General features: G+C 44.3%; 1 protein-coding gene across 1 annotated transcript in view; it reads left to right on the top strand.

Moving 5' to 3' along the window:
* Positions 1-2,677: 2,677 nt before the first annotated feature.
* Positions 2,678-18,122, top strand: part of LOC126545075 (uncharacterized) — a 115,987-nt gene continuing 100,542 nt past the window's right edge. Inside the window, exon 1 of the mRNA XM_050192765.3 lies at positions 2,678-3,525. Within this exon, the coding sequence (XP_050048722.1) occupies positions 3,081-3,525 (445 nt within the window). The 5' untranslated portion in view covers positions 2,678-3,080. The remainder of the gene's footprint in view (positions 3,526-18,122) is intronic.

The raw sequence follows: 18,122 nt of genomic DNA on the forward strand, positions 1-18,122 counted from the left end.
ACCGTTTGGCACTGACGTATCGCAAGGAACTCAATCACGTGGTTAACGGTATCCAAGATACAGCTCGTCTACATAAACATGTTGCATCCTATGACACAAGGGCACCTGAACAATGGAGCATTCCGCATTCAAGAACGAATTATGGTAAGCAAATGCTTCGACATATACTTCCAACTTTACTAAACAACTTCGCCTTACAAAAAAAAAAAATTGTTGTTCTCTCATCATTGAGTTTTCTAAACTACTCCCCGTCAGACTAATTTTTGTTATGGTTTATTGCGTTTGTGCATATGCTCTACTGTATATGACCTATTTCTTTTTCCTTTTTCTGAGTATGTACTGTACTGTACAGAGCACTATGTTCACGTTTCTTTCTTTTCTTTCTTTTCTAAAAATTGTTTTAGCCTAATCTATCATGCTAATGTTTAAATTTAATATTTTCCTTGTGCACACAGACTACTTGTTTTTGTAATTATCAAAATGTAATGCTTCCCGATTGTATACATATATTTCTGTAAGTTGACGCGCATACCCACCTGTGTAACCACATGTGGGCGCCCGCTGGCTCCTGTTGCCTTTCACGGGTCTTGGGGCTCTTCATGTTGCCTGCGCGCAACTTTTTGCCCACAACCCCGCCATAGAATTCGTCTTATGGGAAATGAAGTCATTCATAACGCGGACAAATGCGCCGACTTCGCCATGCCATTTGTTTTAAAAAGTAAGAAAAGTGCTTATTTTGCCTTGTGTGTCAGGAATGAGATTGATGTCCGAACAACGTCTCGACGGACAGTGGGTAATTGTCTTGTTGCCCCACTGTATAATTGGAAAGTAATTGTCCCTACATATTCACATATCTTACGGACTATGGTTTATTCACCACTGCGAACATTAAAATTATTTTACAAACAATGTAAAAAAAAGCAATCAAGGTCTTCACCAGTTTGAGCCATAATTCCGAGGGCGCATTGGCTAATAACGTCAGCACTTCGCTAATAATTTTAAATGATCTACCTCACGTCACCATTAATTATTAGCCAAATAAATCCAAACATTGAATTATGAACTGTATAAATAATTTACGTATGAATCTCAGTAATATGTTAACATGGTACTGTGCTAAGCAATCAAAAACTTTACTATTAGCGTGTCAATAATTTTTTATGTACGTGTGCTAAATTTCTGCCTTTTTTTGCCTCGGATATATATATATATCGTTACCCACCTGCGGCAAGTTGTTTTTCATCCACTTTCATTTCCAATAATTTCTCGCTTCTTTATTTCGTTTTTTAAGCACAAGTAATTTCCTCTATGTTGTCTTTGGTGTCAGTGTCTGTTGGCTTTTTATGATATATATATATATATATACGCTCTGAATTCTTTCTTAGCAGCCGCTGACAACGCATGCGACATTCTGTGAGCCATTCCAACAAGTTTTGAATTAGTGCTTTGTTAAATACAACTCCTACGTTCCGACAACACCTGAAATATGGAAACATGGATGTTTCGTGAAAATTAGTCCACCCATTCTTCTGCATGCGTACAGTGAGTTACCTAAGCATATCTTTATCATAGCTTGGGACGGAATGCAAAGACGCTCGTGCGTGATTTCGGTGTATATTTAAAACGTCAGACATGTGATCCGACTGCACTTGGCTCCACCCTTTACAGCGGTTATTAACAGAACCCACTATCCTGTGTATAGGATACCATATATTGGGCTGCAACGCTAAAAAGTGTCTGATTTTATTTATAGTACGATCTCCGCGGGAACTATTTACTTACCACCTTGCCTTTTATCACACTAGGCAAACACGTGTACTGTTCGTCTGATTTGAGGCAAAGTGGGGCTAACTATATGTCTTACAAGTACACCGTCTTGGCATGCCTTGCTGATGCGGTGATTGGACTCGCATGCGTTATACTTCAAAGAGACGATAAGTTCAAAATTGCCCTCACATGATCCTACGCTAAAGAAAGATCCAACCCTGTATTGAATACGGGAAAAAAATATAGTAACTGTACTTGCCACGAGTAACAGCCTTATTTTCATGAGTAACTGTGGCACCGCAGACATTTTCACTCTCTGCTGACCAGATCTCGGATATTAACACGCTATCACGCCTCTTTCCATTCACTGCATCCTCCGCTAAACTACGGTGTAAACCGGATCACGCGCGGCCAGCATAGGGAAAGGGATTAGCTGAGCCAGCCATCTGCCGACCACACATTTGCCGCAATCGCGTGGTTCGCCCTGCACGTAATACGCGGAACTGTGCCGGCAGCAGCAATACCGCAATGCGAGTCCAATTGGGAGCACTCGTCGCGCCAAATCCTCCCAACAGTGTCAGCAGTGGCAGTGCCAGGGTGCCGGCCGCAATCGAATCGCCGAACAGAGCTGCCTGCCTGCGCCGGAGTAAGCCGCGGGCGAGTGAGAGGGTCGGTGGAGTTGCGAGGGAAAGCGAGCGCCCCGCGCCGGACGAAAAAAAAGAAAGAGCGAAGAGCGCGCGCGATTTCCCCTTCGCCTCTGCGCCCGAACCCCGCCTTCCGAAACCCAGCGCCGCTCTCCAACAGCGCCATCCGCAACGCATTAGGCCTAGCGGTTAGGCCTAGCGCCGCCCCCTTCCGCCGCTACACGCGCTCACCCGGCTTCTGCTGCTTCCGCGGCCAGCGTCGGCGCTATCGCGGAATCGGCCCGTTCGTCCTTCCCCGCCCGAAGCGGCGTCTTCCCCCGTTCTCCCTTCCTCCGGCGCCGTTCGCGGCAGCGAAACGCGGGTCGAGACCGCGTCGAAATCTCTCCGCGCGCTTGCAACTGTAGTTTAAGCAGTGTAGCGAGTGCAGTTGCCGTGTAACCCTTCGGTAGATAGAGAGTGAGGGATTGCATACATCGCACCCAAGAACCGAAAGCGGAGGACGTCATCCACAGACCCCGACGACAGGCATCGGGCCCGTCGAACGGCCGTCGCGGGGGCGTCTGCTCGGGGACGCAGACCGGCGAACTTGTGTGCATTGTAGAAGAACCCGCGCATTGCAACTGTGCCCGTATAAGCGCAGAGGATTCTTAGATCAGAAACGGCAGCAACATGGCAGACACGACCGTGGCTGCTGCGGCAGCGGCCGCGGCCGCAGCGTCGACTGCCAAGTCCTTCTGCATCGAAGCCCTGCTCGCGCGAGACTCGGGCCGAGCGACTCCGGCGTCCAAGTCGCCCGGCAGTTGCTCCGAAGGAGACGCCGCTAGCCCGCCGCCGCCCAACGTTCCGGCCTCGGTGGCGGCCGTGGTTGCCTCGCAGGCTGCCGGAAGACTCTTCGGAGCTTTTCCGGGCTACCATCCCGCGCTTCAGGGGGGACATCCGCTGTACGGACTGCAGGCCGCCGGTGGGGGTCTGCCCGCCGGTGCCCTGCCCGGACTGTTACCCGGAAGTGCGTTTCACCCGACATTGGCAGAACACGGCATCAAGTCACATGTGTCCTTAGACTGGTTGGCCAGGACTGCGGGCTTTTACCAGCGACCGGGTGATGTCATGTCAGGTCAGTTTCGGTGTTCCTTCTGCTCACACTTTTTTTCGGAAGCTTAGACGACCGCACGTTCTTTTCCGCAAACCGTTCGAATTAAGTGACACCGAAAGCCACAGTCATAAGCCTGATGATATTCCGCGGGTAAATAGCAGAACACTGACAACGTTATTTTATCTACGTCTGGTATACAAAACTTACAGCAGGCTTATAAAAGGAGCTTGAATATTCATCCAAAACTGGATTGCGCCTGGAATTACGACTTTCAGGACGCGTCCCATTCAAGATTTAAACATTTCCCGCCATAGATATGTATATATACCAATAGTACAGCTTGTTTCATGGGGTATCTACTTAATCGCGAGTATTCAAAATTTGCGCAATACCCTTGTGTATATTTATATAACCACATCCAGCTGAAACCAACATGTTCAACGGCTTTTCCACGGTTAAGACGCTTTATAGAATGCGCTTCAAGTGCGATGTGCACCTGGCTCCAAACTTGTCACTGTACACGCTACCTCTATATTTCACGCGAGCTAACTTTGCAGAGTTCAGCATGCACTCTGAAGAAGCACCGCTGTGCATGAATGGTTAGGCTTTGAGAAGAAACTGTGAATGTATTGAACACGAACTACCCAATACTTCAGATATACGTTGAGATGTGCAGTCGCGATCAACTATATAGACTGAAACAACAGCTGCCTTGACAAAAAAGAAAGCAGTTTGTTTAACAGCCTATAGACATACTGCCTAATATCAATCACTGCAATGGACGCGTTTTGCATTCGAACTATGCATGCAGTGCTTGTACCAATTGCATGCTGCGTAGCCGTGCCACAAGAAATGTATATATATAGGATATTCAGCTTCTGTCGCCTTCCACGAGCTTTTGTTCGTAATAAATATCCTTGAGCCCGTTTTGTAAGGCAATATCTTGGAAATCTCACATATCAGTCATGCTTGTTATGCGCAAGTATATCCTTCGAACCCAAAAGAAAAACAAGCCAGCGGGCTATACGATACTTATTCCGCCATGTAATTGTACGTAGCTCAAAGGGCCAAAAGACGAGGCAGGCGCCAGAAAGGGCACGAAATATGCGCATCGAAATATAAGCGCTGAAAAGAGCATGAAAAACACTGATCATGTCGACACATCTCCAATCTTTTTCTTGTCTACATATTTTTTTTTTGTCTCCTTAAATTACATGTGCAATGCATTACGACGAAACACTTCGTTTCATAAGCCCAGACCATCCAAAATTGGTCGATTTACGCACATAGAAAAGCAACATTTACTAATCACAATAGCATCTATACATCGACAGTGCATGGTTTACACAGTCCATACACTTTTAGTCAATACCAGTTTTAAAGAAACGCATATAACGCGGGAAGTTGATCAAAATTTCGACGCTTATAAATGACTCACTCCAAGCGGCCTATTGCGTCTGCGGCCTATTTTATGCGCCCCGCATTTAAGCAGCACCATTTGTTGCAGAAAAGAGCCGCTTGGAAAATGTTACGCATAAAGCCGAATCTTTATACGGTATTTTAGATCAAAACTGTGTGGCTTTCACGAAGTTCCATACACATAGCTCAGAGCTACATCATAGGAAATTGGTAACACTCAACATACAAACACACATTACGCAAACATGTACACACTGGGAATCGAACCCCTGTGCACCACGTGACAACCTAACACTGTAACCACTACACCACATCGCTACGCTGGCACGTAGGATCCGCATAGCTATTTGTGCACACATCATTTGTGCTTCCGAGCCTGCCGTTTTATGTCGATTGGTCACCGTCGGCGATCGTGTGTGGTATACATATTTCGTGTAACTGTTGTCGCAGCTTATGTGATTGGTGACAATAAAGTTGTATTTAAGTAAGTAGCAGTATACGACTCCCGCTTTCAACAACTGTCATGTGCGGCGGAAAGGCTAAAAGGGGTAACATAACCGAGCATGGGAAATGCGCGAAAACAAACTGCATTAACAGCATCAGTTTTTTCTTACCACCTGAAGTATCTTTAGCAGAATGTCCACTTCATCTGTGTGCACAATCTGAAAGCTTGCTGTATGTTCATGCAGGCATGTTCATGCAGAGTTAGACACAGAACATATTTTTCAAAGGAGAATGACTTATTTACAATACAATAAAGTATGCAGCATAGTTTGACTGTACGTTCTTAACACAGAATGTGGACTTATATGCCAAGCTCTGACAGCAAAAAGTAAAAGACAAACTACAACAGGGAAGACAAAAGCAGATAAGCAGTGTTCATGCCTACGCCTTTTAAAATGTAAAACAAGCATAACGCATGAACTTTCATGGACTTCATTCGGTTGTGACCAACAAAAGTTGGGCCTCTCAGTTCATTGCTTTCCCGTTCATTAAAAAAAAGTTGTTTCAAACCAAAATTATTTAAAATAGCAGACAAGTACAATATAAGGAATTGAACACACATACGTCCCAAACTTAGTGTAAGGTAACATTTTCTATAGATAGGTTATATAATGAGAAACTTAGACAGCAAAGTGCTCGCAGCTAATGAAAATATAGCTATCTATGACTAGCTTGAAAAAAGAAAGAATGAAAGTACTCCAAGAAAATGTACGTATTTCAATTGAACTCTTGTGGGAGCCAAGCAATATAAAATTTTTTATAGTCCTGCAGAGCACACTCCGGATACATGTCGCAGTGTTTGGGCAAATGCAGGGAGATGCAAGTGAAGTTCTTTATGTATGCATTGCCAATAAGACAAAAAAGAAGCCTTTTCAAATTTGTATTTCACATTGACATAATTGCTTCGTCATCACAAACACGTCAGATATCCTTCGTATTTGTTCAGCATCATTTGTCCTGTTGACTCCTGGACCTCTAGTCGATCGTCATGCGTGGAAGGAAAAAGAAATCCCACTCAATGTTAGGCAATTCCAGAAACTATTTCACCTTGGCCCCGTTAGGTCTATGTTTTGTTCACTAGTTGTCCGAGGCCAATATAGTAGTGATCTTGAACTAAACAGGTCTCTATGTTAACCGTAAACTTCTGAGGCTGTGAGACAACGATCCGAGATCTCTTATGTGACTGCCCTCATTGTGGTGTGGCTAGAAAACCAAACTCGACTGCACTTATTTGCACCTTGTTGGGGGAGAGAACCGGGGCCGATACTGTGCTCAACACCCTTGCGTTGCCTTGGTACTTAACATGCGGGCTGTTGTGCGCTGCATCGCATTGATGTGCGCACATTCTTTTTTTTTAATTTTAACTATCGGCTCTCCTGTTTCCTTTCATTCCCTTTATACCCTTTCATCAGCACCGAGTAGTTCGCTTGTTAAAAAAAATTATGAGGTTTTACGTGCCAAAACTACTTTCTGATTATGAGGCACGCCGGAGGACTCCGAAAATTTCGACCACACACCTGGGGATCTTAACGTGCACCTAAATCTAAGTACACGGGGGTTTTCGCATTTCGCCCCCATCGAAATGCGACCTCGTGCTCAGCAGCCCAACACCATAGCCACTGAGCAACCACGGCGGGTTCAGTAATTCGCTTGTATTTATGCTGGCTAACCTGCCTATCTTCCTATCTTTCTTCCTCCTTCCTCCAAGGGCATGTGTCCGCATTATAAAACTAATCAGATGCGAAAGCTGCGAAGACGACAACGGACAATCTAGTCAAACGCAACATGGCCAACATGTGCCTGCTGAACGTTTTGAAGTCCTGCCCGCATCAAGCTGCGGAGTTTTCTTAAGCGGATTAAACGACTAATAGAGACAGGCTACCCACAACTTGTGCCAGTTTCCATAGCAGAAAAAATCCTGAAGAAGTTGTGAACTCGCGAACTGGCCCAGGAGCCACCTCGCGAAAAAGAAAAGGTAGCCGTCATACCTTACATGCACTGCATGTCGCATAATTTGAAAAATTATTGCCGAGCGAGCTAATGTAAAGGTGGCGTTTTCTACCCCGTGCAAGTTTTCAAGGATATGCAGAATGACGAACCCTTTTTCTGCAAGGCACCGGCCTGTGTCACAAATCACAAAAAGAAGTACATCGATAGTCAGGGAGGAGTCGTTTATGAAATTCCTTTGTCATGTGGTAGAAAGTACGTGGGACAAACCGAGGAATGCATGAATGATAGTTCAATGCAACATCAAAACAATGTTAGAAATGGGAAAGAGGGCCACCTGGCAGTTCATTGTAGAGATTGAAAATGTTAAGCCGAATTTTCATGCCTGCTAGGAGCCGCGATAAATGGGTTGCATTAGTAATTGAGGCCAAAAGGATCATTGAGACAGGTGATAGGTGCATGAGTGTTGCATCAATCTTATTATCGCAAAAAGAACTACTTTACCTGAACGTGAATGTGCACAGATGAACTGTGACAGAGCTCCTTGTACAAAATAATGGCGTTTATTTTTCCTGATTGAACATTGTTGGAAGTAAATAAGGCCCTTGGTGTGTGTGCTTATCTTTTCGTTTGTCATCTTTGCGCCTTTCATATCAGATACTGCCCAACCAACGCGCCCACTTTTCCATCTTAACATTATAAAAATTGGTGGCGATGATTTACTACAGAAAGCAGAGCATTCTGTTTCACACACTTCACATGTTCGTAACTCATAAGAGTTTATGAGCATGCGAATGTGTCCGACCTTTCAAGTTACAGCACTCTGAAATTTCACTGCCATTATTAGCACCAAAGTCCATCCCTACTTAATCTGAATACAATGAGTACATGCATAGTGTAAGCAAAGTATTCAAGCCATGGCAGTAGACGAATACACATAATGCTCTGAGCAAGCAATTAAAGTGAGCAAAAGTGCAATCAGTTGCGTTCTCCATGCATATTCTGCACAAACACATTTCACATATACTTGTCCTCTTCAAAGTCAACTCAATGTGCTTGGGCTGATGCTTTATTTCACAGTCATATTTTTTCACACTTGCAGGTAATAACGAATGGTCCCACATTGTCAGCTGGCGCTCAGCGGCACTCATTTATGCCCCTTACACTTACTTACGTTCACTTACGCACTTACGTTCATTTACAGTCCCCTAAACTCAGTGGCTTCCCACTCTTGTAAAAACAGCGGAAATGAGCGAAAGGACTCTTCAATGTGTGACTTACTGTAATGATAGTGCAGAGCGTGCAAGTGCTTAAATGTCATCCACGTGTGAGCAATATTGTATGTCTGTTTCTACGCCCCACCCCACTTTTGTGCTGGCAAAATATCAGCTTTTTCATTGTTTGCTTTATTATAAGCGTATGATCTTTGCACACTGCAATGAACAGCCATTCTGGGCCTGATTGTCGCTTACCGTTGCTGTGGTCCACCATATAGTTGCACTGGAGAGCAGGGTGTTCTGCTTTCTTGGGTGACGTTGTTATTTCTGTCCACCTTTCCTGCTGTAATCCTGTATAGAAAAAAAATAAGTTAAGTGAGAATAAAAAGAAATTGCGGAAATTTGTTAATATGAGAAACAAAAGCTCTAAGGAAAGGTCTTATTAAGGCCTAATTTGGGACTAGTGGGTAGCTCACACCCGAAAATCAACACTACATAGCAATCACTAGACATAAGCGTAAGTTCCAACGTATGTCTTTTTTATTATTTCATAGTTTTTTAGCAATGCAGCGCTGCTTTCTGACATTATGAAAGGACGAAAGCACAGAAATTCAGATTTCTCAGTCTGCAATAAAACTTGAAACTGCTAGCTCGACTTGAGATATCTCGGCGTTAAAATTTTGCCAGTGGCATAGTAACGCTCTCTTAACGTTTCTACGCGCTTTTTGGCGCCAAATTTGCAGTGCTGCACGTAAACGTTGCGTTTGCTCATTGGCCGCATACAGCCGTGAGCAGCGGGTCGGCCGCGTTTTGTCACGCATGATCTCGCTTGAAAGAAAGCTTATATGCGGTGGCCTGGGATGAACCGAGAACGTAGCGCCTATAGGGAAGACGCTATGCAGGACTTGATGAAGAGTGTACACACAAAATGTTTACACGTGTGCAGAATAACCTTAACAATGCGTATATCACTTGTTCCCAATCAGCATGCATTTTATTCTGTAAGCGTGTTAAATTATAGAACGATCTCTATAGGCAATAATTAGAGCAAGCTTATCCAATAGACCAGTCACGGCGGGTATTTGTATTGTGTTCGGGCTTCTTATTGGATGCATCAGATTTGCCAACACTAAGATGAATAAATTGCCGTGTCAGTTTCTAGATTTTGTACCTCCTTGTTAATACATATTTACAAAATTCTTGAAGTGATAATAATCATCATCATCAGCAGCAGCAGCAGCATCATCATATTTATGTCCACTGCAGGACGAAGGCCTCTCCCTGCGATCTCCAATTACCCCTGTCCTGCGCCAAGCAATTCCAACTAGCACCCGCAAATTTCCTAATTTCGTCGCACCACCTAGTCTTCTGCCGTCCTCTGCTGCGCTTCCCTTCTCTTGGTACCCCTTCTGTCACCCTAATGGTACAACGATCATCTAATCTGCGCATTACATGACCTGCCCACTGCCATTTTTTTTCTCTTAATGTATATTAGAATAACGTCTATATCCGTTTGCTCTCTGATCCAAACCGCTCTCTTTCGGTCTTTTAAAGTTACGTCCAGCATTATTCATTCCATCGCCCTTCGCGCGGTCCTTAACTTAAGCTTCTTTGTCAGTCTCCAAGTCTCTGCGCTGTATGTCAGCACCGGTAAAATGCACTGATTGTATACATTGCTCTTCAATTATAACGGTAAGCTCCCAGTCAGGAGCTCACGATGTCTGCCGTATGCGATCCAACCCATTTTTATTCTTCTGTGAATTTCCTTCTCATGGTCAGGGTTCCCTGTGATTAGTTGACCTAGGTAAACGTACTCCTTCACAGACTCTAGAGGCTGACTTGCGATCTTGAACTCTTGTTCCCTTGCCCGGTTATTTATCATTATCTTTGTCTTCTGCATATTAATCTTCAGCCCCACTCTCACACTCTCCCTGTTAAGGTTCTCAATCATTTGTTGTAACTCGTGTAGAAATTGTTGCCAAAGCCTGCACTTACGAATTAAGAAGCTATTAAGCTCCCTAACAAGTAATTATGTTCAAATGTTTAGCTTAATAGCATTTTTTTAGGTAGTGTGTGCAGACTGTGCAGAGAAGTGTTGGGATAGGCACAGTGCTGCCAATGTGGTTATCCCAAGTCATACAAAGAATGTGGTGAACAACTCTCTTTCTAATTATGTGCATTAGACGCACCATTTCTACGCACGGTGATCCAAAATATACCTCAAGTAACCATTTTTATGTAGAAAGCAGATTAGCAATAACAGTTCGCTTCTGACAGTGAGATATGTATCAGAAAGAGATGCTCACTAAGCCGTCATTGGAAGTGAATGTCTCCTTTTAAGTGCGTACGGCTAATACACTTCTCACAGCTATAAATTATAGCCGCTAACAATTTAGATACGCGCGTGCTTCTATATGCTCCAACGCAGGCACGCACCGAAGATTTTTTTTCGGTTTTGGGGGGAGGGGGGCAACCCGAAGCAACTTTTCTATGCAAATAAAGGGGGGGGGGGGGCGGGGGTATCTTTACTAGTATAAATGGGAATAACGCCCGCCATTCGCCCTTTTTCATTTTTTTTTTTTTTCATCAGCCTAGTTACGCCCACTGCAGGGCAAAGGCCTCTCCCATACTTCTCCAACTGCCCCGGTCATGTACTAATTGTGGCCATGTTGTCCCTGCAAACGTCTTAATGTCATCTGCCCACCTAACTTTCTGCCGCCCCCTGCTACGCTTCCCTTCTCTTGGAATCCAGTCCGTAGCTCTTAGTGACCATCGGTTATCTTCCCTCCTCATTACATGTCCGGCCCATGCCCATTTCTTTTTCTTGATTTCAACTAAGATGTCGTTTACCCGCGTTTGTTGCCTCACCCAATCTGCTCTTTTCTTATCCCTTAACGTTACACCCATCATTCTTCTTTCCATAGCTCGTTGCGTCGTTCTCAATTTCAGCAGAACCCTTTTCGTAAGCCTCCAGGTTTCTGCCCCATATGTGAGTACTGGTAACACACAGCTGTTGTACACTTTCCTTTTGAGGGATAGTGGCAACCTACTGTTCATGATTTGAGAATGCCTGCCAAACGCACCCCAACCCATTCTTATTCTTCTGGTTATTTCAGTCTCATGATCCGGATCCGTGGTCACTACCTGCCCTAAGTAGATGTATTCCCTTGCCACTTCCAGTGTTTCGCTACCTATCGTAAACTGCTGTTCTCTTCCGAGACTGTTAAACAGTACTTTTGTTTTCTGCAGATTAATTTTCAGACCCACCCTTCTGCTTTGTCTCTCCAGGTCAGTGAGCATGCATTGCAATTGGTCTCCTGAGTTACTAAGCAAGGCAATATCATCAGCAAATCGCAAGTTGCTAAGGTATTCTCCATCAACTTTTATCCCCAATTCTTCCCACTCCAGGCCTCTGAATACCTCCTGTAAACATGCTGTGAATAGCATTGGAGATATCGTATCTCCCTGTCTGACGCCTTTCTTTATAGGGATTTTGTTGCTTTCTTTGTGAAGGACTACGGTGGCTGTAGAGCCGCTATAGATATCTTCCAGTATTTTTACATATGGCTCATCTACACCCTGATTCCGTAATGCCTCCATGACTGCTGAGGTTTCGACTGAATCAAACGCTTTCTCGTAATCAATGAAAGCTATATATAAGGGTTGGTTATATTCTGCACATTTCTCTATCACTTGATTGATAGTGTGAATATGGTCTATTGTTGAGTAGCCTTTACGGAATCCTGCCTGGTCCTTTGGTTGACAGAAGTCTAAGGTGTTCCTGATTCTATTTGCGATTACCTTAGTAAATACTTTGTAGGCAACGGACAGTAAGCTGATCGGTCTATAATTTTTCAAGTCTTTGGCGTCCCCTTTCTTATGGATTAGGATTATGTTAGCGTTCTTCCAAGATTCCGGTACGCTCGAGGTTATGAGGCATTGCGTATACAGGGTGGCCAGTTTCTCTAGAACAATCTGACCACCATCCTTCAACAAATCTGCTGTTACCTGATCCTCCCCAGCTGCCTTCCCCCTTTGCATAGCTCCTAAGGCTTTCTTTACTTCTTCTGGCGTTACCTGTGGGATTTCGAATTCCTCTAGGCTATTCTCTCTTCCACTATCGTCGTGGGTGCCACTGGTACTGTACAAATCTCTATAGAACTCCTCAGCCACTTGAACTATCTCGTCCATATTAGTAACGATATTGCCGGCTTTGTCTCTTAACGCACACATCTGATTCTTGCCTATTCCTAGTTTCTTCTTCACTGTTTTTAGGCTTCCTCCTTTCCTGAGAGCCTGTTCAATTCTATCCATATTATAGTTCCTGATGTCCGCTGTCTTACGCTTGTTGATTAACTTAGAAAGTTCTGCCAGTTCTATTCTAGCTGTAGGATTAGAGGCTTTCATATATTGGCGTTTCTTGATCAGATCTTTCGTCTCCTGCGATAGCTTACTGGTTTCCTGTCTAACGGCGTTACCACCGACTTCTATTGCGCACTCCTTGATGATGCCCATGAGATTGTCGTTCATTGCTTCAACACTAAGGTCCTCTTCCTGAGTTAAAGCCGAATACCTGTTCTGTAGTTTGATCCGGAATTCCTCTAGTTTCCCTCTTACCGCTAACTCATTGATTGGCTTCTTGTGTACCAGTTTCTTTCGTTCCCTCCTCAAGTCTAGGCTAATTCGAGTTCTTACCATCCTGTGGTCACTGCAGCGTACCTTGCTGAGCACGTCTACATCTTGAATGATGCCAGGGTTCGCGCAGAGTATGAAGTCGATTTCATTTCTAGTCTCACCATTCGGGCTCCTCCACGTCCACTTTCGGCTAACCCGCTTGCGGAAAAAGGTATTCATTATACGCATATTATTCTGTTCTGCAAACTCTACTAATAATTCTCCTCTGCTATTCCTAGAGCCTATGCCATATTCCCCCACTGACTTGTCTCCAGCCTGCTTCTTGCCTACCCTGGCATTGAAGTCGCCCATCAGTATAGTGTATTTTGTTTTGACTTTACCCATCGCCGATTCTACGTCTTCATAAAAGCTTTCGACTTCCTGGTCATCATGACTAGATGTAGGAGCGTACACCTGTACAACTTTCATTTTGCACCTCTTATTAAGTTTCACAACAAGACATGCCACCCTCTCGTTAATGCTATAGAATTCCTGTATGTTACCAGCTATTTCCTTATTAATCAGGAATCCGACTCCTAGTTCTCGTCTCTCCGCTAAGCCCCGGTAACACAGTACATGCCCGCTTTTTAGCACTGTATATGCTTCTTTTGTCCTCCTAACCTCACTGAGCCCTATTATATCCCATTTACTACCCTCTAATTCCTCCAATAACACTGCTAGACTCGCCTCACTAGATAGCGTTCTAACGTTAAACGTTGCCAGGTTCAGATTCCAATGGCGGCCTGTCCGGAGCCAGGTATTCTTAGCACCCTCTGCAGCGTCACAGATCTGACCGCCGCCGTGGTCAGTTGCTTCGCGGCTGCTGGGGACTGAGGGCCGGGGTTCGATTGTTGTATTCATATAGGAGGTTGTGGCCAAGTACTGCACCAGGGTGGCCAATCCTGCTCTGGTGAGAGAGTGCGTTACCGGTTCTGGTCACCGGGATCAGGCCGCACTCCAGGCCTGTTTGTGCAATTTTCTCAACACACGGTTTTTTTTTGTATTTTCCGGTGGAGAATAGCGCGGCACCGGGATTTGAATCACGGTCCTCTTGCACTGGAGACGGATACTCTACCGTCCCCGTAGGAGTTAAATTAAAAATTAAGTTATGGGGTTTTACGTGACAAAACCACTTTCTGATTATGCACGCCGTAGTGGAGGACTCCGAAAATTTCGACCACCTGGGGTTCTTTAACGTGCACTTAATTCTAAGTACACGGGTGTTTTCGCATTTCGCCCCCATCGAAATGCGGCCGCCGTGGTCGGGGTCCGATCCCGCGACCTCGTGCTCAGCAGTCTAACACCATAACCACTGAGCAACCACGGCGGGTCCCGCAGGAGTTGTACGCCTCATTTAACCTACAGTGGTGCCCTACTTGGTCAGTCAAGGTGGACAAATCTGAGCTCGGTTATACCGCATGGATGGCACTCGGCTAGAGAACCTGGTATTTATGACCTGCACATGTGAGGCCATACATATTTGAAGATATATATCTATTTTTTTTTTTTTTAGGAGGGTTCCCGTACAGTGATAAAATAAAGGAAAAGACATTAAAAGAAAGAAAAAAAAAAGAAAGAAAAAGGGGCGGAAAAAAAAAAAAAAGGAACATAACAGGTGATTTGAACTCGTGACCCTTCGATGTTGCCCGGAAAGATAGCTCAGTCGGTTGGTTCGTCAGGCCCCAGGCTAGTTTCAAGCGCCACAGCTCCTCCTCCGAGCCTCACACTTACGTGGAAAGAGACTCATGTTGTCCGCGATAGTCGGTTTTTGCTGATTCCGAGTAGTTGGAAGGCATACTTTCTAGGAAAAATGGCCGTTTAAGGAGAAGAGCGAACTCGAGCGGCTTTAGAGGCTAGGAAAACTGCCTTAAAATATTTAGACTTGAGGGAAAGCTTCGTTAACAAACTATAACACGGCAATCAGCACTCGAATACGACGAGAGAAATTACTGAGACGTGGAAAATTCCCTTGAAAAAAATCTGGTTTGCTAGACAAATGCTCGTATGTATTGAACTTCTTAAAAGATGAGGGGTGAAATATGCGCTCACCGAGAGGGCATCTTCAGCACGAGACATCCACAAGGCACCTTACAGAGATGTGGAGAGCTTCGCGGCCGGAACGAAGCATCCCTTCTCCGCCGGCCAAGAGGGGGAAACGTGCTTTCCGATCGCTCAAGGTTGCGCGGACAACGCATAGCTCTAGCGTCTAGGAAAAGCTTAACCAGGTGCGATGGCGGCACGCATAGCGTGGGAAGCTAGCCGCCAGAATAACTATACCAAGGACTGCTGCTGATGAGGGCGAAGTACCTTCGTGTAATTATAATAACCCTAATAAGACTACTTTCGAAAAAAAAAAAAAAAAGAAAAAAAAAAAAAAAGGAAACGGCACAGAGGGCTATACTACGAGAGCTATGACTGATAGTTTTCTATATATATATATATATATATATATATATATATATATATATATATATATATATATATATATATATATATATATATATATATATATATTCATCTCATCTATGGGATCGCATTCGCGCGCTGTTTCTGGTAGAGAAACGGAATGCGATATAAGCGTGCGTAGCCATGATACGCACACGACAAACTGCCTTAAAATATTTAGACTTGAGGGAAAGCTTCGTTAGCAAACGATAGCACGGCAATCAGCACTCGAATATAATTTTAACCCTAATACTAATTGTAAATATTCATCTCATCTATGGGATCTGATGCGCGCGCTGTTGCTTTGTTTCTGCGTGTAGTAGTTGAGAGAGCCAGTTTAAGGGCGGAGAAGAAGAAAGAAGAGAAAAGCAAAAACTGCAGCGCCGTGGTTTTAAAGCGCACCCGTGGTAGAGAAACGGAATGCGATATAAGCGTGCGTAGCCACGATACGCACACGACAAACTGCCTTAATATATTTAGACTTGAGGGAAAGCTTCGTTAGCAAACGATAGCACGGCAATCAGCACTCGAATATAATTTTAACCCTAATACTAATTGTAAATATTCATCTCATCTATGGGATCTGATGCGCGCGCTGTTGCTTTGTCTCTGCGTGTAGTAGTTGAGAGAGCCAGTTTAAGGGCCGAGTAGTTGGAAGGCATACTTTCTAGGAAAAATGGCCGTTTAAGGAGAAGAGCGAACTCGAGCGGCTTTAGAGGCTAGGAAAACTGCCTTAAAATATTTAGACTTGAGGGAAAGCTTCGTTAACAAACTATAACACGGCAATCAGCACTCGAATACGACGAGAGAAATTACTGAGACGTGGAAAATTCCCTTGAAAAAAATCTGGTTTGCTAGACAAATGCTCGTATGTATTGAACTTCTTAAAAGATGAGGGGTGAAATATGCGCTCACCGAGAGGGCATCTTCAGCACGAGACATCCACAAGGCACCTTACAGAGATGTGGAGAGCTTCGCGGCCGGAACGAAGCATCCCTTCTCCGCCGGCCAAGAGGGGGAAACGTGCTTTCCGATCGCTCAAGGTTGCGCGGACAACGCATAGCTCTAGCGTCTAGGAAAAGCTTAACCAGGTGCGATGGCGGCACGCATAGCGTGGGAAGCTAGCCGCCAGAATAACTATACCAAGGACTGCTGCTGATGAGGGCGAAGTACCTTCGTGTAATTATAATAACCCTAATAAGACTACTTTCGAAAAAAAAAAAAAAAAAAAAGAAAAAAAAAAAAAAAAAAGGAAACGGCACAGAGGGCTATACTACGAGAGCTATGACTGATAGTTTTCTATATATATATATATATATATATATATATATATATATATATATATATATATATATATATATATATATATATATATATATATATATATTCATCTCATCTATGGGATCGCATTCGCGCGCTGTTTCTGGTAGAGAAACGGAATGCGATATAAGCGTGCGTAGCCATGATACGCACACGACAAACTGCCTTAAAATATTTAGACTTGAGGGAAAGCTTCGTTAGCAAACGATAGCACGGCAATCAGCACTCGAATATAATTTTAACCCTAATACTAATTGTAAATATTCATCTCATCTGTGGGATCTGATGCGCGCGCTGTTGCTTTGTTTCTGCGTGTAGTAGTTGAGAGAGCCAGTTTAAGGGCGGAGAAGAAGAAAGAAGAGAAAAGCAAAAACTGCAGCGCCGTGGTTTTAAAGCGCACCCGTGGTAGAGAAACGGAATGCGATATAAGCGTGCGTAGCCACGATACGCACACGACAAACTGCCTTAATATATTTAGACTTGAGGGAAAGCTTCGTTAGCAAACGATAGCACGGCAATCAGCACTCGAATATAATTTTAACCCTAATACTAATTGTAAATATTCATCTCATCTATGGGATCTGATGCGCGCGCTGTTGCTTTGTCTCTGCGTGTAGTAGTTGAGAGAGCCAGTTTAAGGGCCGAGTAGTTGGAAGGCATACTTTCTAGGAAAAATGGCCGTTTAAGGAGAAGAGCGAACTCGAGCGGCTTTAGAGGCTAGGAAAACTGCCTTAAAATATTTAGACTTGAGGGAAAGCTTCGTTAACAAACTATAACACGGCAATCAGCACTCGAATACGACGAGAGAAATTACTGAGACGTGGAAAATTCCCTTGAAAAAAATCTGGTTTGCTAGACAAATGCTCGTATGTATTGAACTTCTTAAAAGATGAGGGGTGAAATATGCGCTCACCGAGAGGGCATCTTCAGCACGAGACATCCACAAGGCACCTTACAGAGATGTGGAGAGCTTCGCGGCCGGAACGAAGCATCCCTTCTCCGCCGGCCAAGAGGGGGAAACGTGCTTTCCGATCGCTCAAGGTTGCGCGGACAACGCATAGCTCTAGCGTCTAGGAAAAGCTTAACCAGGTG

The sequence above is a fragment of the Dermacentor andersoni genome, chromosome 10 (genome assembly GCF_023375885.2).
Source record: "Dermacentor andersoni chromosome 10, qqDerAnde1_hic_scaffold, whole genome shotgun sequence".
NCBI lineage: Eukaryota > Metazoa > Arthropoda > Arachnida > Ixodida > Ixodidae > Dermacentor > Dermacentor andersoni.